Source organism: Nicotiana tabacum, chromosome 20 (genome assembly GCF_000715075.1).
Source record: "Nicotiana tabacum cultivar K326 chromosome 20, ASM71507v2, whole genome shotgun sequence".
Taxonomy (NCBI): Eukaryota; Viridiplantae; Streptophyta; class Magnoliopsida; order Solanales; family Solanaceae; genus Nicotiana; species Nicotiana tabacum.
The window spans coordinates 96,542,473-96,562,978 of record NC_134099.1 but is presented as its reverse complement, the minus strand read 5'-3'; the positions used below and the strand labels follow the sequence as shown (position 1 = coordinate 96,562,978).

General features: G+C 37.0%; 1 protein-coding gene across 1 annotated transcript; it reads left to right on the top strand.

Moving 5' to 3' along the window:
• The first annotated feature begins 9,411 nt into the window (after window positions 1–9,411).
• LOC107786459 (protein BZR1 homolog 1) lies at window positions 9,412–12,131 on the top strand. The gene is made up of 2 exons (XM_016607944.2): window positions 9,412–9,896; window positions 11,089–12,131. Exons 1-2 carry the CDS (start codon window positions 9,582–9,584, stop codon window positions 11,770–11,772), a joined length of 999 nt encoding a protein of 332 aa, XP_016463430.2. The 5' UTR covers window positions 9,412–9,581; the 3' UTR covers window positions 11,773–12,131.
• The last annotated feature ends 8,375 nt before the right edge of the window (window positions 12,132–20,506 follow it).

Below are 20,506 nucleotides of genomic sequence, written 5' to 3'. Positions count from 1 at the left end.
ACTTATCATTTTCATAACTTATGTATTCTGAATACTTTAGTACTCTCCTTGCTATTTGGGCAACTGTTCTATGAATAAATCCAAAGGCCAAGGCATTGCCCCCTTTATGCCTCTTTCTCATACCACGACTTATGATCGAAATCCTTCCAATCTCGTAACTGTTACTACCTTCTATCATGCAGCCTGTACAACTTTGACTTTGTAAGTGCACCTATGCAACTCTTCTTTCCTTTTTACTCCGATTTTTAGCCATTACTGAAGTTCTTCACTTGGTACTTTGTCGAACTTACGAATATTGCCATATCTTATTTCATCGGCCCTATTATCTATCCGCATGACCTTACTGCCATAACTCTTACTCGCCTTGCGGTAATCCTTCTGTACCAAGGAAAATAAAATTCCTTACTCACTAGGGTGACACTTAGTGTAACTGGCACACATAGTCTCTTAGGCTTAACTTTTTCCACATTGCTTGTTTTAGGGAAGCATCTTCCTGAATGACCTTTAAGGGTTATTCTTCTATCATTTATTCTATTATCGCCGGAATGCAATTTCTAAATTTCTCATGATACCGACTATTATCAAATCATCCAGTCCATAATTCATATTTAGTTTATCTTGCATGATCTGCCGATTTGTCTGTAACCTCTTGTCTAGCCATGACTAGGCTCTTCCTGAATCAACTACTAACTACTCGTTGGCCTATTCTCATATCAGTATTCCGCGTAATCTTTCATGGATTATTTCCTTTGTCTTAACTTACCTCTCGCACTGGCTCCTTATTTATCAATAACATCCCGGGCAGGAACCCGTACTTCCTTTCCTTGATGTCGTGCTTGTATAATGTTCTGGAATCGTAGTATATCTGTAGGATTTGGATAAGTGTAATCTCATTCCTTTCTTATTTTTATCACATTCTTCCTTTACATAGGAACCAACTTGGTGCCCATGTTAGTTCAGGGAGGTCGGCCAAAACCTAGGAGAAGGAGTCAATGTTCCTTATTTTGTTTCCTAGTTTGTTAAGACATATTTGATGCTATCCTAGGTAGTTAAGGTTTTGTTTTTTTTCCTAAGATTATTGGAATTACTTTCCAAGATTGAATTGGTTTTTGTTTCCTAGAGTTTTACCTTTTCCTATGGTAGTTGGACTTGTTGTCCAAAGTAGTTTAGGACTTTATTTCCTGTTTTTGTAGGTAGAATTTCGTGACCCCTTCCCTATATAAAGGGGTATCTTCTTTTCTTTTAGATTCAGACTATTATCAATAAAAATTATGAGATTTTTCTTGCAGTCTTGTGTGTGGCTACTCTTGGATTTATTCTTTAACCTTCAAGACACAACTTAAGGTGGTAAGATTAAACTCTTTCGAAATCTTAGATCACTTCTAGGTATTCAAGAAAGGTGATAAGTTTAGGTTTATTATTGTTCTTGTTATTCTAAAGGGTCAGGTTTCACAATTTATCTCTTGTTTTTAATTCTCTACCAAAGGCGATTAGTTCTTTGTTAGCTAATTGTTGTTGTTAGGATTCAACTTCAAGAATAGACTTCTTGAATTCAATCTATCTTTAATTTTCCATCCTTTTTTGTTTCTTCATTTTCTTTTAGCTTCTGCACGTTTCTTGATTTTCTTGTTTTTCTTTAGTAATTCTTGAAGCCCCTATCGTGTTGTTATCAACCAAGATGTGCAAGTCTCTTAATAAGGATCCTTAAGGTAAGAATGATCAATTTTTTTTACAAAGATAGGCATTGGAAGCCTTGAAGGGATAAATATTACCTTAGCGTGACTCACGTTTCTAATAAATAGAGAATGTTAGGCAACTCGAAGAGCTAGTAGATGGAACAAGGGGAGCTAAAAGCAAACGAATGTCCTGTTGAAATTTTCAAAATAAAGTGATACACAAAAATATTAGCGGGAAATGAGAAGAGAGTTAATGAACCATTATGAGTAAGATATGATGCATGGATGACAACGGTAGATCAAACAAAAAAAATTAATAACAATATTACAGAGTATATAGTCAAGTGAAGGAAAAGACAAGAGGAGTCAGGCCTTAAGACAACAAAAGAGTAGACCATAAAGTTATATCCTCATTTCGAGGAATAAGTTCGTGACTCCAACACGACTACCAGAAGGAAAAGTTAGACCCTAGAGTAATAAAAATCAGTATGGACCGGTAAAGACGAGATGTTACGTTGGTATACTCGATTGATTAAGGCACCGGGTGCCCGTCGTGGCCCTTCGGTTTGGGTCATGACAACCTAGTCGAAGAGACTAGGTGTCGTCACTACATCTCACGGATGGAGGATTGGGTCGTGACAGGTAAAAGGCAAAACACATGTAGGTTTTAAATAATTAAATAATTAATTAAGCCAGGTATGATCAAAGAGACTGTGCTAAAACCACGAAATTGGGAATGCCTAATATCTTCTTCCGGGTTAACATAATTCCTTACTCGGTCTTTTGTATTTTGCGGGCTTTAAAATAGATTCAATTTCCTCGATTTGGAATTTTAAAACAAACCGGTTACTTGGGACACCATAATAATTATTTCAAGTGGTGACTCTAATTAAATAAATAATCCCATTTCGAATCATGTTACTTAAATTGGAAAAATTCCCTATTCTTCAGAAAAAGGAGGTGTGACAGCTGAGACTCTTGTGTGCATTGTTGTTGAGTCATGGGCTCTTTATTGTAAAAATATTGTTATTGTTGATTTCTTTGGCAAGTTGTGAGATTGGGCACTTGACGTGCAATTTGTGATACATTGTGATATTGATATGCATACGGTGGTATAAGGTTTTGGGGTTGAAATACATGCAGTGTTATAAGGTGGGCTTGATACGTGTGGCTAGTAGGGGAACTACTAGAAGTCATGCGGTGTGATAAAATAGGCTAAAATGCAAGATGCTATTTCGGAAAAAAATGATTTTCAAAACTTAATGCAAGGCTCCCACGGTGATATAAGGAAAGATTGTGAATTGATTTGTGATTTGATACTACGAGGCGGTACATCGGTTGTTGTAATGACCCAAAAGGTTATCTCGTATTTTTAACCCAATTTGGGGTTTCGAGGCCTTCAAGACCTCATTTTCTTTCTCCTTGATTTGCGTGCATAGTCCGGACGTGCTTCCGAAAAGGTTTTATGTGAAAATTTGAGAAAATACCAAATTCTTGCCTTTAAAATTGAATTAAGTTGACTTTAGTCAACATTCTGAATAAACGGACCCAGACCCGTGATTTGACAATTCTGGAGGGTCCGTAAAAAAATATGGGACCTGGGCGTATGCCCGAAATTGAATTCCGATGTCCCTAGCCCAAGAAATGTATTTTTGAAGAAAACTATTTAACTGGAAATATAATGGTTTTTAGAAATTTAACAATGCTTGATTTCGATGGTATTCGGCCCGTATTTTGGTTTCAGAGCCCGGTATAGGTTTAATATGGTATCTAAGTTATGTCTGTGAAATTTAGTAAGAAACGGAGTTTAATGACGTGATTCGGACCCTCAGTTGTGAAAATAGAAACTTTAAGTGTTCTTGAAAATTTCATTGATTTTGATGCTAAATCTGTAGTTTTAGGTGTTATTTTAGTGATTTGATCCCTCGAGCAAGTCCGTATGATGTCCTTAGACTTATGTGCATGTTTGGTTTGGAGCCCTGTGGGTTCGGGTAAGTTTTGGATAGGCTACAGAATGTTTTAGATTTGAAATTTCTGGTGTTTTGGATTTATGATGTCATCTGGTATATCCTTCTTCGCGTTCGCAAAGGAACTCTCGTGAATGCGAAGAGTAAATTCGTCTGAGGGAAAATTCCTTCTCCGCGAACGCGAGGCACAGGTCGCGAATGCGGAACGTTGGTGGCATTACCCTTCGCGAACGCGACCTGGCTATCGCGAACGCGAAGGCCATTTTGGCAGGGACCTGGGGGAGGGGTGATATACTCTACGCGAACGCGGGAAGCGGCTCGCAAACACGAAGGTTGGGGGGTGAACTTTCGCGAACGCGTATGGTATCTCGTGAATGCGAAAGCTCTTCTGGCCAATGCTTCACAAATGCGACAGGCTTCTCGCGAACGCGAAGTTGACCTGTCCAGTGATTTTAAAACAGAACATAAGTCGGGATTTGCTCAAAATTTCATATCTCTTCCATTATAACTCAACCTTGGGCGATTTTTGAAGTGGGATTCAACACTAAATCATAGGTTTGTATTCTTAAACTCATCTCCTTCATTTTCCATCAACACCCATTAGATTTTTAGGCCTAAATCTTGTTTTTTAAGGGTAGAAATTAGGGATTTTGGGGGAATTAGGGATTTTGCAAATTTGGGAATTTAGACCTCGATTTGGGGTCGGGTTCCGAAACTAATTATATATCCAGGCTCGTGGTGAATGGGTAATCGGATTTTGGTCCGAACTTCGAGTTTTGACCAAGCAGGCCCGGGGTCAGATTTTGACTTTTTGGGGAAAATATTGGAAAACCTAAAATTAAGCATTGGAACTGAGTTCTTTAGCATTTATTGATGTTATTAAGTTAATTATAACTAGATACAAGCGGATTGAAGGTGGAATCTAGAGGAAAAGCGGTATTTGAGGTTTGATTTTGGCCGTGAAATCGAGTTAAGTGTTGTGGCTAACCTTAGCTTGAGGGATTAGGTATTGTTTGCCTTATTTGCTACTTGTTAGTTGTTGAGTACGATATATTGGTGTGGTGACGAGTATCTATACGTTGTTGTCGGTTCATAGCATGCGAGTGAGTTCTATACTTGTGGCAGTTGTGTTTCTTTATATGCATTATTCCTGCTTAAACTAGTTATTGTACATGTTAACAAGTCTCACTATGTTGTTCCTGGTTTGGATATTGGGTGAGTATTGGCTCAAGTTGAGATTTCTATTGTGAAATTAAATGATGAAACAACGTTGTTTGATTGTGATGCCCTTGCTGGGTTGTTATTGTTTCTGTTGTTGTTATGGTGAGAAAGAGTGATAAAGCATGAAGGGTGATGTCGTGCACATTCATATTTATGCATATGGTGAGGAAGAGTGATAAAGCACGAAGGGTGATGCTGTGTACATTTATATTATTCATATGGTGAGGAAGAGTGATAAAGCACGAAGGGTGATGCCGTGCACATTTTCTATCATTATTTGCATGGTGAGGATTGAGAGTAAAAGCATGAAAGGTGATGCCGTGCATTTTCTGGTTGTTGTGCTTATTGTTATTATCGGATCAAAGTGTTTTAGCTATTTAAATTCCTTTACTACTATGATTCTTTATGTTGAAACTCCCATAGCATGTTGCCCCTTCCCGTTTATTTCTTCTTAGTTTTCTATTACTTGTTATCCTATTAGTATATTGATTAACTGCACATGTTTATGTTGTTTGTCGTGTCCTAGCATCGTCACTACTTCGCCGAGGTTAGGCTCGACACTTACCAGTACATGGAGTCGGTTGTACTGATACTGCACCTTGCACTTTCTGTGCAGATCCCGGTACTGGACCATACTGATCATAGTTCGAGATTGCTGCCTTTAGTCCACCGAAGATCCAAGGTAGTCTTGCAGGTGTCTGCAGGCCCTGTCGTCCCCCTCTATCCTATTTCATTTCTATTTTATCTACTTTCAAGACAAATGTATATTTTTCATTCAGATTATTATTCGTAGTATTTGTAGATTGTTCATGAATTGTAACACCAGTTGTGGGTGAAATTTATTACGGTTTTTATTATTAGCATAAAGATAATCTTTTAAATTGTGTTCTCCCGCATTTAGTTTCGCTGATTTACTTTTGTTAAGTTTTAATTGTTAAAAGATAAAGGAAAAAGGTGAAATATTCTGTATCATTGGCTTGCCTAGCGAGTACAATATTAGGCGCCATCACGGTCCCGACGATGAAAAATTCGGGTCGTGACAGTTGTGACTCTTGTTGATACTTTCTATTTCTTCACTTGTGTTTTGTTGTTTTGTTCCATGTCATGGTATCCCTTGTTTTCTTCTATGAAGTATTATCTGTCTTAGTTCAATGTAGCTATTCTCGGTGTACTTCTTTAATTGTTTCAATTCTATTGCTATCATTATTTTCATTGTTATACACTTGTACAGTTTTCTTATTTATTTTAGTAGGGCCTTAATCGGACCTCGTCACTACGCTACCGAGGTTAAGCTTGGCACTTATTGGGTACCGTTGTGGTGTACTCATACTACGCTTATGCACATCTTTTTGTGCAGATCTAGGTACCTCCTACCAGACCGGGCATCAGTGAGTTGAGTTCGTACGTGGAGACTTCAAGGTACACGTGCCAGCATCCGCAGGTCTCGAAGTCACCCTCTATCTACTTTTATATTTTCATTCTTCTACTAGTTACAATTGTATAGGGATGACTATGATTCCGTTGTAGAGCTTGTGATTCGATATCACCAGGTTTTGGGGAAATTATATATGTTGAGCGGCAAAGTTTATTTTATACCGTTGTTGAGTATTTAAGAATTCATTTGATATTTCAGTTATTGCCGCATGTTTGTTAGGCTTACCCTAGTCTTAGAGACTAGGTGCCGTCACGACATCCTACGGAGGGAAATTGGGATCGTGACAAAAATATTATGTGTAAACATGGGCGGTTCACGTATATACGTTGCCTAAAACCCAAGTTTAATATGATGCCTAAATTTTTAAAAGAAAGTTATAAGATATGTTTTTATTTTAAGTTTATTCTTTTAGCTTTTTGAGATACAAAGTTATTAATAATCTTTGTTATATTCGATCTTCTCTAATAATTCCTTTTCAATTGATAATATAACCAACTCATTTAATCTTTTTTGAGATATTATTGATCTATAAAAATATAGAAATATTATAAGCTTAAAAGTATTGTTGAATACAAAGAGAAAGATAGAAAATATGTAGGGTTTCTGAAATATAAAGAGATTGAGAAAAAAAATATTGACTTGGAAAAATTAAGAAAGAGTAATTTTTTTTACATGTTATCTAATGAAGGAGTAAGAAGTAAAAAAATTGAAAAATTATTAATTTACCCATTTTAAGTAAGCCAAATTATTATTTTATTTATATATCTAAAGAGCTTTCTTTTCTTTTATATTAAAAACTATACTTTTGTATTAAAAACACTATATATTATTTTTTAAATACCTATAAACTTATTATTTTAAAAACATGAGACCCCCCACAAGCCTTACTACTCGTAGCAGTAGAGCTCGCTAGGGATGTTCATAAAAAATCGAAAATCCGATCCAAACCGAAAATCGAACCAAATCGACTAAAAAACTGATACTGATGTGTTTTCAATGTCTTTGCCTTATGCCTCTTATGTTTTGATGATCTAACAAATTTATTGTGAAGAACCAGATAGAATACCTATGGTATACATTTCAAATGAATAATGTCCAGACTGATCTCCATCAAATGAATGAACAACCACAGGAAGGAACACAACAGGGACCTGGTGACCTGGTTCCTTAGGGTTCTGCGACAGAAGTACAAGTCAGTGACTGTCCGCAACCATTATAAAGAGGAACACAACAGGAATCTGGTCCCTTAGGGTTCTCTGACAGAAGTACAAGTCAAATGTACGGTTGGAACATAACATCAGAAAGTGACTATCTCACAACTGTTACAAAAGAGGAACACAACTGGGACATGGTCCCTTAGTGTTCTCTGACAGAAGGTCAAGTCAACTATACACCTAGAACGCAATTACACAAAAGTGACTGTGCAACAGTCACTTCTCATTGGGAAGAAGCGTGTACCAAGAATTGACATCACTATCCATTGTGATGTCTTTTATGATATAACAACCTCGTGCAAGGCACAATATTTTTACTTGTGCATTCAGTGATATTCTCTCAAGCATAACAGTGTTCATCCGGCATTGAAGTCACTGGTGTGTCAAGAACAAGAAGACAACTCCACTAAGAATCAGTTTCATAATGAGTTTATGTATATCCGTAGTTGAGTTGTAATCTTGTTATTTGTTCTTCATTGTATCTCCTATTTTGATTTCTTAGAAGCTTTGTCTTAGGAAAACCAAAAATCCGTAAACTTCCGAGTTTATGTTGTGACTAGGATTAGTCATAAGTTTAAAGTCTTTGTAACTAGAAGAGTCACAAAGTGGTTTGTGGTGAGAGCATCACAAGTTAGTTGAAGTCTTTGTAATAGGGTTGTTGCAAAGTGACTTGTAATAGTGAGATTGCAAGTTAGTGAAGTTAAAAGCCTACACGTGTAGGTCGTGGTTTTTTGATCCCCTTGTGTGGGATTTTTCCACGTAAAAATCTCTTGTCTTCTTTACTTACAGTTTTATTAGCATTCTCAGCTTAACCTCATAGCGGACCAGGTATTCTACTGTTTGGTGGATTCATACAAACTAACAAATACTTTTTAGGTTTGGTTTGATTTTGATTTTGATTTTGAATTTTAAAACCCGATCAACTTTGTTTTGGTTTTGGTTTTAATCAATAAATAACCGAAAAAATCGGATCAAACCGACTATAGAAGTAGCTATTTAAATTTATTATTACACCTATATATATATGTATGTATTTTTTATATAAAATTTCTAAAATATTATGATATATATTAGTCATTTAAATTTTTAGTCTAGTTCTTTGCTATTATAATAATCTAGTTCTTTGTTTTTATATTCTAGTTTGATTGGTAATTAAATTACTCATTACTATTTGATTCAATTATCATTAATATACCTTGGTAAATGATATATTTCTCATAGAGCAATTGGTTTGATAGTGTTACGTTGAAAATATACTCGCCGGAATACGTGTTTGGTAGTGTATGTCTCATATTTAAGAAAAAAACCGATAAATAATCGAAAAAACCGAAAAACCGATAAAAACTGAATCGATAAAAAATTGACTTAATTGATTTGGTTTGGTTTGGTTCCAATATTTGAAGAACCGACTTACTTTGTTTGGTTTCTTTTTAGGAAAAACCAAGGTTTCTCTTTGTTTTTATATTCTAGTTTGATTGGTAATTAAATTACTCATCACTATTTGATTCAATTATCATTAATATACCTTGGTAAATGATATATTTCTCAAAGAGCAATTGGTTTGATAGTGTTACGTTGAAAGTGTACTCGCCGGAATACGTATTTGGTAGTGTATGTCTCATATTTAAGAAAAAACCGAAAAACCGATAAAAATCGAATCGATAAAAATTCAGCTTAATTGATTTGATTTGGTTTGGTTCCAATATTTGAAGAACCGACATAGTTTGTTTGGTTTCTTTTTTGAAAAAAATCGACTTCAAATCGAACCAAGAAAGCCCCCGAGACACTGCGGCTAACTATTAAAAGTAACACTGTTTACTATTAAAGTAATTTATTTATTTATCGCTTCGCTAAATAAAAATTCTGCGTGAATATACACACAGAAAAGATTCTTCTATGCTTGTGGAACGTCTTTCTCGTGTGTCTACAACGGTACAACCTCTCTCCCCAACCCACTCTACCCGGGACACCCCCCCCCTCTCCCCATTTACATGATACACAGACAGATGCAAAAAAAGAAAAAGCGCGCGTGTGAGAGAGAAAAAACAACATCACCAACAAACAAAAAATGATGTGGGAAGCTGGAGGAGGATCAACAGCTTCTTCCTCCGCAGCCGGTAGCGGTGGTGGAAGTGGTGGTGCCGGAGTTGGTCTATCGGAAAGTGGTAGTAATTGTGGGAGGAGGAAGCCTTCGTGGAGAGAGAGAGAAAATAACAGGAGAAGAGAGAGAAGAAGAAGAGCAATGGCTGCCAAGATTTATACAGGCTTAAGAGCTCAAGGGAATTATAATCTTCCTAAAAACTGTGATAATAATGAAGTTCTTAAAGCTCTTTGTGCTGAAGCTGGTTGGATTGTTGAACCTGATGGTACCACTTATCCCAAGGTTAACTTTTTCTTTTTGTTTCTTCAATTTACTATCCATTTTGTCTGGCCGATTTAAGATTTGAACTTTATGAGTGTGAATTTAATTTGTGTACTTATTTAGTGAATTTCGAGTGGAATAGTTAGTGAGGATTCATATAACTGATCCTAATAAGTTTGGAACTGAATTAAACAGTATGATTAAAGATGATTTATAGAGTCGACCCAACTGATTTGGGATTGATTAATTGATTTGTATGTCTGGTTATAATTATTTTACTTCATTCTTAGGTTTTTTTCTAGGGTGAACCCATTAATGGGTTGTTCTTGGATTTGCTTAGATCTAAAGGTTAGGCAAATGGGTTTTGCTCTATTTGGATCAAGTTTGCTTTTTTTAAGCACTGATTTCAATGGATTTATAATTGTTTCAGGATGATCTGGGAACTGGGTTGGAGTAACTATTGTCTTTTCGTTCTGTATGAACTTCTGTTGTAGCATTTGTTTGGTCTTATATGCATTTTAGCATATAAGAGTATCAATCTTTCACTTACTAGTCTGTTGGATTTGCTGCATTCTTTGTTTTATCTGTTAATGTTCTTGTGCATTAGCTATTTTGAGATATTAGAGTGATCCAGTGCATAAGTTGTCAGAAAATTGAAGGAATTTTAGGGGAAAAGACTTGACCTTTTGAATTCAATTGTTGTTAATTTGGTAGTGAAAAGTAGGGTCCCTTTATTTGGAGCTTATGGGGGTGGAGTTTGATGATTCTGCCATTGGTGCTTTCTTCTGTAGTGAATGTTTTCCAGGTTCCAATTTGTATTCTATTGAGGTTTCTTTTATTAGCTCAATTGCCATGCTATCCTGCAAATTTTCTCTCTGGAACTCAAATGTCATGAGAACTTTCATATTAATGCCTTCTGATCTATCTATCTGAACTGTGTGGTTTGGGGTTTAGAACTTAAACAAGCAATGCTTGAGGGGGAACTCAATCGCTGCTAGGTTATTAGCATCTCCCCGTTGGGTAGAGCGTTGTAGTCATTTCCTGTCTTGCCATGCTATCCTGCAAGTTTGCTCTCTGATACTCAAATTTCATTAAAATTTTGTATTGATTGCTTTCTGGTTTTATCTATCTTAACTGTTAGGCCCAGGTTCTCAAACTTGAACATAAGCAAAAAAGTTGATACTGACTTTCTTTCTACTATTATGTGATTCAGGGGTGCAAGCCAACCCCAATGGAGATCGGAGGCACTTCAGCAAACATCACGCTAAGTTCTTCATGGAATCCAAGTCCCCAATCATCATACTTTGCTAGCCCAATCCCATCTTATCAGCCGAGTCTAACCTCCTCTTCTTTCCCCAGTCCATCCCGTGCTGATGCTAACATGTCATCATACCCATTTGCATTTCTTCATAATGTCATTCCTTCATCACTTCCTCCATTACGAATATCAAACAGTGCCCCTGTAACGCCACCTCTTTCATCACCAACTAGGCATCCTAAGCAAACATTCAATTTGGAGACTTTGGCCAAAGAATCAATGTCTGCTTTAAACATCCCTTTCTTTGCTGCTTCGGCCCCAGCAAGCCCAACTCGGGGTCGGCGTTTTACTCCTCCCACTATACCTGAGTGTGACGAATCCGACACATCCACCATTGATTCAGGCCAATGGATCAATTTTCAAAAGTATGCGACCAATGTTCCAACTTCTCCAACTTTTAATCTTGTAAAACCTGTGTCTCAGCCACTTCGTTCTTATGATATAATCACGGAGAAGGGTAAGAGCATAGAATTTGACTTTGAAAATGTGTCAGTCAAAGCATGGGAAGGGGAAAGGATTCACGATGTAGGATTCGATGATCTGGAACTCACGCTTGGAAATGGAAGTGCTCGCGTATGATTACTTTGATTGAGATTTTATGAGTTAGCTAGCTGATGAGGGACTATGCATTTCAGTGGATGTCCGAGTTTTATCTGGAGATATTGCACAAACGTAGATCTTGCATCAATTGCTTCTTCGGACTGAAAATTATCTGTTTCATTTTACCTTATGTATAACATTCTTTTCCCTTTTTTTCCCTTTATCTGAAAAGACCCCTTCAATATTTACATAGGTCTTTCCACAAGCATTACATGTAGATAGAATCTGCTCGTTTCTGTAATCGAGATTTATTTTCTTCATTGTAGACTAGAAGGAGCTTCTCTACAAATATGAACTATCGGCATTTTTCCCTTCTATTGAAACTCACCTCTTCTGAATGATCCAACTTCATTTGAAATCAACAATGTATTTCTGTAGTCTCTCTGATGTTTTATGTGCACGCTATAAAGATATGAAGCGCGCTACAGTTTATAATCTGTGCCAGTCTTTGTTTCTGAGATTTATATTTCTAGTTAAAGTTATTCTTGCTATCTTTTGGCCTAGTAGCAAGATGCAGGGACTAATGAACTTGTTATCAGATCCCTGAAAGATAAAGACTTTGACAAGATGGCCAAGCAAATAGTTATGCATCACTCCAATTTTGTCATGTCTACAAAGGGACTGATTACAGCCCAGAAGTTGCAAGCTGCATTTGGTCACCAATTCAAATTGGAGAAATTTTTTATTCTTCCTGGTGGTCAATGTCTTCTGTATTCTGTTTCTTTTTGAAAGAATTCTAACTTTGTATTGATGTTCGTGGCATGTTCATGCACACGTTTGTTATAAATAATATATACTAGCTTAGACAATAGAAATAAATAAGGGGGTCCTTAACGGATTTAAGGCCTCATTTGTTTGTACTTAATGGAGGTCTGAATCTTAATCATTCAAATCTCAGACATTAAGTGTGTTTGTTTTTAAAATCTGAATCTTTATTATTCAGATCTTAATCATTAAGTGTGTTTATTTTTTCTACTTCACAATCACTTAATAGGTCTGTATGATTAAGATCTATAACAGAAACTTAATTTCATTAAGATGCTATCACATATTCATTATTAACTGCCGCCACCGCCTACCATTATCAACTACTACCATGCCACCACCACCACCATACTAAATCACCACCCCACCACCACCACCACCTCCAACACCACCACGCCACCATCATCCTCAATCATAGCTGCCACTATTATCGACCATCACCACCCACTATCCCTACTACTCCGACCACCATTATTCTCACCCACAATCAACACTCATCCACCTCAACTACCACAACTGATCACCCCATCACCATCAACAACCACAACCAGCACTGCCCATCATTATAACCTACCGCCACCCACCCACCACCTTCCTCAGTCACAACTACTACCACCACCCGCCAGTATTAACTAGCACCACCCACCACCACCCACCACCACCATCCTCAATCATAATCGCCACCACTATCAATCACTACTAGCTACTAGCATGAACCACCATCATCAACCAAAACTACCACCAACCAACGTCTCTACTCGGCATTTATCCGTTAGCCATTACCACTAATGACTATCATATTTTAAAAAACTAAATATTTTATTGATAGAACATTAGATTAGTTAGTATTTCATTTGAATTTTATATTTATTAATTTTCAAATAAAGATAAATTTTATACATTCAGATGTCCAAAACCAAACAGTCTTAATTATTTAGTATTCAGATCTTAATATACATCTTAATATATTCAGATGTGTATTCAGATTCAGATGTCTTAATCTTAATACACATCTTGATATTCAGATGTGTATTCGGATTCAGACGTCTTAATCTTAAAAAAACAAATGAAGCCTAAGACTCGCGGTTTACAAGTCCATAAGTTGATGTCTAGATGTGGAGTTCCTCTTATCCTATATTGTATATATTATCCTTCTTTTGTCGGTTTATATATAATATATTCATCCAATTCGCAGTCCACTTATTCGATTAATTTGGATTCCTGTAAGGTGGTCTTTTTTTTTGGTCAATCAAAGATGCATATATTATATATTAAGGAGTAGTATAAGGAGCGAGCTGTGATACAGAGTTACAAAAATATCGTTGTGCACTGATGCTAGCTTCTAGTGGAGTTGCCAAGTTCATATTACAAGTGTTGGACAACATATGTAAACAAAAATATGTGTGTTGCAACGTGTTGTGTATGACAAAATGAGGTGCTTCCAAAAATTCAGTAGTTGTGGTTTGTCCGGAGAGAGTTGCCCCTTGTTTGGCCAAATGATCTGCCACTTGATTCTGCTCCCTGTATACATGTGTCACCCAAGGATTACCCAGAAGCTGTAGGAGATATCTACATTCATCAATCAAAGATGAGTAATGTGAATTGTGTGAATTAAGGAATGAGATTACCTCTGTTGAATCCACATTGACCTCCAATGGTGTGAAATTATGTTGTAGGGCAAATCGTAGCCCTTCCTGTAAAGCTGTGAGTTCCATGTAGATTGTGTTTCCCATAGGTCTGGAACCCATATATCCTAGTAACCATTTACCCGTGGAGTCTCGAATCACTCCACCAAAACCATGTTGTTGGTGTGATGGGCTACATGTACCATCCGAATTAAGTTTAAATGAACCATTATTAAGAAGGTTCCATTTAACTTTCATGTCTAATTTTTGTGGGATGGTGTTAGGATTATTCATGCCTATATAAAAAAATTCGGCAGTTTTGCTTATGATGTGATTGGGATCTGGTTGTATATATTTTCCTTCAAAGATAGCACGATTCCTAATTTTTCATATATTCCAAAGAGTGTAAGGAATTAAGATCTCGGGAGAGATTTGAGTGCTATGAGTAGTTCTTCGCAGAAAAAATTGAGATAATGTGTATGATGTATTGTCATGCAATCTATCTAAGTTTGCATTGGATAAGTCAATATCTAAGCGTTGCCAAAACATTTTTGCATGATGGCATTGAAAGAATAGATGAGTTATAGATTCCTCATGTAGATGGTAAATTAGGCATTGTGCATGTTGGGTAATATGTATATGATGGAGATGGCGGGAGGTGGGCAGTCGATGATGGCTCATAAGCCATAGGAAATATTTGATTTTTTATGGGGTAAGTGTAGTTTCCATAACCAATGGAAGGATGTGGTTGGTTCATAAGAGTGTAATGTATGATAGAGTGATTTAACTATGAAGAGGCCACTAGATGTGATGCCCCAATAAATATGGTCATATGTGTTAGGGTTTGTAATGGTAGGTACGTAGTGATGATTAATTAACTCCTTTATGGTCGTTGGTAGCTCAAAGGGTATTTTTTTGAGTATTTATGTAGTTCCCTGTTATATAATAGGAAAGTGATGAGGATTGATCATTCTGGGGTAGGGGACCTTCAATTATTTTTCTTAGAGTTAAGTTAGTGTCCAACCAAGGATCATTCCAGAAACTAATGTGTTTTCTATTGACGGGATGCCACTTTATGCCTAATTGACATGAGGACCAGCCATGAGTGATTGCTTTCCGGTTGGAGGACATAGTTTTTGAATTAGTAATTGTTAAGTATTTGGAATGGATTACTCTAGCCCAGTGTGAGCAAGGTGATTGAAATAGTCTCCAAGCTAGGGAACCCAATAATGCATAATTTTTATCTTGGGGTTTTGTATGCCCAAACCACCATTTTCCTTTGGTAATTGGCATGTTTCCCATTTAATAAGGTGTAATTTGTATTTCTGAGGAGTAGTGCCTCATAAGAAGTTTCTTTGATATCGTTCGAGCTTGTTAATGACAATATGAGATATTTTGATTAATTGCATAACATGATTAGGCAGACAGTTGAGTGTAGCTTTTATTAAAGTAGTGCGTCCTGCCATTGATAGGATGTTCGTTTTCTAACCTGCTAATTTATTTTTAAAATTGTCTATTAAGTATTGAAAGTGGGATGAGGTTTGTTTTGTGGTGAAAATAGGGTATCCAAGATATTTACCAAAGGTTATTCCCTCCTTCATATGGAAAAGCTGAGTAACACTGTCTCGAGCTTCCTTAGGAGTATTTTTTGAGAAGAATATTTTGGATTTTGTATAATTAATAGTTAGCCCTGACAGTCTAGTAAAAAGGTTTAGAGTGTCTATAATTGTGTTTATGCTCTTAGTAGTCAATTTAGAGGTTATGGTAATATCATCTGCAAAGAGTAGATGGAATAGATGTGGTCCCTATCTGGATAACTTAATAGGGTGCCATCGTAGATAGTCTACATCCATGTGTATTTTCCTGGATAGCATTTCCATGCAGAGGATAAAGATGTAAGGAGAAAGCGGATCTCCTTGACGAATGCCTCTTGAAAGAGAAAAAAAAGGTGTTGGTTAGCCATTAATTAAAATGGAAATTGAAGTGGTTGTGATGCATGGCATTATGAGCTTTATAAGCTTGGGAGGTAATTGGAAATAATGAAGCGTGTCATGTATAAAATCCCACTCAAGCTTATCAAAAGCCTTTTCTAAGTCCAATTTTAGTAAGAAAGCTATCTGGGTTCCTTGTTTCTTTCTAAAGTGATGCATAATTTCTTGCACTATAATGACATTGTCTGAGGCTCTTCTATGAGGTAAGAAAGTTGATTGCTCAGGACTAATAATATTGATTAGGAAAAGTTTGATGCGTTTGATAATTATTTTAGTGATTAATTTGTAAAGGGTGTTACAAAGACTAATTGGTCTGTATTGAGTGATTAATGACGGTTTTTGCGTTTTAGGTATTAAACATAAGTAAGTTTTATTGATTTCGGAGGGAATTTGTTGTGTGTTCAAAATTTCTTCACAAAAAGGAATGACTTGGGATTTGACTTGGGCCAGTATTGTTGGAAAAAATACAGATGTAAACCATCCGGCTCTGGTGCTTTAAAAGGTTGGAATGATTTAAGAGCTTCAGTGATTTCCATGTGTGTAATTAGTTTTTCAAGAGCTGAGTAATCATTTGTGTTGATGGGTATTGGGTGATAAGTTTAGATTGAGTGATGGGAGGGACTAGTAGTAAAGAGTGTGTGGTATTATTCTTCAATAGAAGTATTAATATCTTTTTGGTCTAGTATCCAATTCCCCACAGAGTCTTTTAGAGCCGTTATACGGTTCCGTCTGCGCCTTTATAGAGTTGTTAAGTGAAATTTTTTGTGTTGGCATCACCATATTGAAACCAATTTATCCTTTATTTTAACTTCCAAAATTCTTCTTCGAGTTTTAGTATATCATTAAATTGACCAATTAAGTTTTTTTCTAGATTTTGGAGGAATTTGCTAGTTGGATAGTTGGTGGAGTTTTGTATCCCTTGTAGCCTAGCTAACAAGATATTTTTTTTCTTAAAAATATTTCCAAAGGTAGCCCTATTCCATTCTGTTATATGTATTTGGAAATCCCGAATGGCTTGAAGTGCAGGTTTATTAGGAGTCCAATTTTGGGTAATAATGGAGAAAAATTCAGGGTGAGTGGTCCAAATGGTTTCAAAGCGAAATATTTTATCCTGAGGAGCTTTATGCTTTTTTAAACATAATAGTAAGGGACTATGGTCTAAGTGTGTTCTGAGCAAATGATGCACTGAAGCCTCAGGATATAGTTTAGCCATTCGTAATTAGCTAAGCATATATCTAAACGTTCTAGAATTCTATTGACTAATTGACGATTATTAGACCAAGTGCAATGACTACCCGTATACCCTAAGTCTACAAGGTTGAAATAATTAATGCATTTTATAAACTGGTCACTACGATTATTATTTATACTAAGGCCACCATATTTTTCATTAGATCTAGTAATTTTATTAAAGTCACCTCTTATTAACCATGGCAACCTAATTTTATCATGTATAGTACGTAAATTGTCCCACAGTATAGTGCGTGCGTGTATATAATTTTTTGCGTAAACAATGGACAGTAACCAAGCATTAGGGTTAGGGTATACCTGAACAATGGAATGGACCTCTTGGTTTGTGGCTGCCATTTGATCAAGTTTAATGTCCTCCTCCTTCCATAGTAGGGCGATTCCTCCAGAAATTCCTTCCGTAGGCGACTGTGCTAAATGTGAGAAGCCAAACTCAGCTTTAAGATATTCATGATCTTGCATGTGTATGTCCAGTAGAGCCACGAGAGATGGTTTGTGGTAGTTAAGCCTCAAATGAAAATTTCTTTTCAACTTCGGTGATTGAGCTCCTCGGCAGTTCCATATGAGAAACTGCATGGATTGATTATTGAGTGGATTGGATGGAGTCTCCCTCTCCATTGTTGAGGATGTGTTCATCAGTGCTGGAATCAACACTATTGCAAACTTCCCCACCTTGGGGTTTCTTGTTGGACGTATATTTAGTGATACACTTTGTAGCTTTGGTGGACAAATTATGATCACTTTTCTTTCGTACTGTTCTTTGATGATGTATGTCTTGTTTCCATTTAGGTAGCTCAGTATAGGAAGTGTTTCTCTGATTTCTGCCATAGTTGTTGCTAATTCCAAGTGAGTTATATCGTCGATTTCGTTGTGAGATGGACTGGGAGGGGGAAGTGGGCTGGTTGGAGGTATCAGAGGGTGGTATGGGGATGCTTGTGCATGGAATGGTATAATGGGTGTTATTGCTGTGCGAGGTTGTCCATGGAACAAATGTATGGGGTGGCTGTTGGGGTGGGTAAAAGGGAAGATTCATGTTGTTCACTGGGGGAGATGGTGGCATGAATATTGGCAGAGGAGTGGGGATTTGTGGTGTCATTGTTGGTTGTTGGTGAAGGACTAACGGGGGGTGCATTGCCCATAGGAATTGATTGTATAGAGTCACTCACATGTGCATCCATTCGGTGACTATTTTGAGCTATATCTGCCAGATTTTGGATCATCACTATTATATCTTGGTTGTCTATCTCCATGGTGAAGGTCAGTGCATAGTCCTACATGCTTATTTCCAACCATGGCTGAGGGTAAGCTTAAGTTGGTCGGTATTGTGTGATATAGATAGGTGTGGGTTGTGGTGGGTGTTCCTGTGATAGTTACATTGTGATGGTGTTTAGGAAGATTGGGTGTTGAAGGAGATTGGTATTGGTAAAGGAGAGTGTTCTCCTGTGTTGAAAATTGTAAGTTGATCGGTTTATTTGGTGGTGTGGTGATATATCTTGTAAGGGAGGAGTATGTGTAGAAGTATTGGGTTGAGAGGGAAATGATGAGGTTTTAGTATTAGATTGATTTTGAGTGGGTAAGTTAGTCGGTTGATTTGATATGGGTAGTATGTGTGTAGGCTCGTGTGAAGTGTTTGAGCCGTGGTTGATTTTGAGTGTGAAGTGATTTATTTTGGGCTTTGTCAGAAGTTGTGTTAGGTAATTGGGTAGTGAGTGAGGTTGTTGGGCCGTTATTGTTATTTTAGGAGAGTTGGGTTGCCATAATGTAATCTTGCAATTGAGTGCCTATTGTTTGGGATGAGCTGTGGTTGCATGTATCTTAATTGACAGCTGGTGTGTGCTCGTGTGCGACATGGCTATTTCGTGTGCTTTGTGTGTTGGTAATTACTGAATCAGCAGTTTGAGTAGCTGAGTGTAACGAGTGGTGAGGTTTTGGTTCTGGGCTTAGTTTGTTAGGGTTAGTGGCTTGGGCTTCAAGACCTGGCCCATGAGAATTGGTCGTTTGGTCCATTGGTTCAGGGGCATTAAGTATTTTTAAATTACTTTCATTAAAAAACTTCGGTTGAATTAAGGGATTAGTGTTAATTAGGGATTTCTTGGGGTGTAGGTGTTTACCAACATGGAAAATATTAGAATTAGAGTTAGAAAACATACATGTGGGTTCCGTGCCGCCATTGTTGGAATTATATGATTGGACATTAGTTGAGATTGGTGATTTTGTTCTTGAACGGTTTTTGGTAGGAAAAATGATTGTTTTCCAATCGTTAGTTATTGTTTTGGATTGTGGATGGATAGTTTGGGTAGTGTTAGGGCTGGAGCTGTGGGAGGTTGAAGGCATATTTGGTAGTGGTGTGTGCATGGTAGTGGTGGTGGATTGTATCGAATTGGAGAGGAACGAAAAAAGATTCTTTGTGTGTCCAAGTTTACCATGAAGAGTACATAGGATATTGACCCCTTATGTACTAGTTGTTGTTTATGGGATCCAATATAGACATGAGTTTTAGGAGGTATTTCTAACGGGACTTCAATACATATTCTTGCATATCGACCTCGTATAGTTGCTGACGTGCAGGTATCGACTTTGAGTAATGATCCAATCTTTTCCCCAACACGTTGAAGTATTTCTAGATCATAAAACTCCACGGGTAATTCAGGTAGTCTTAACCAAATGGCTGTGTATGCTAGTTATGTGTTGGAAGCTATGAATTTGGGTTTCCATTTGCGGACGAAAACAAAGTGATTAAGTACAATCCAAGGGCCATTATGTAGAGGAGTGAACATATTTTTCTTCCTTTTGGAATTTCACTAGGTAGAAATCACATCCTAGATCAATTAGGGGTAGTTCCTCCGTTGGTTTCCATAGAGCTGTGACTTTTGTGCGTAGTGTTTGGTGGCCTACTTTCCTGTCATATACCTTAACGATAACTAAATATTTCCAAGGTAAATATAATCGTGACTTATCAGCGGAGGTAAGTGGTATGAAGGTATCGTTGTGTACATCATCAATTGTGGATTCATCCGTCAAATCTAGTTGAGAGTGTGTTTGTTGGCAAGTGTTGGAGGGGATGAATTGGTTGCTGCTGAGCAA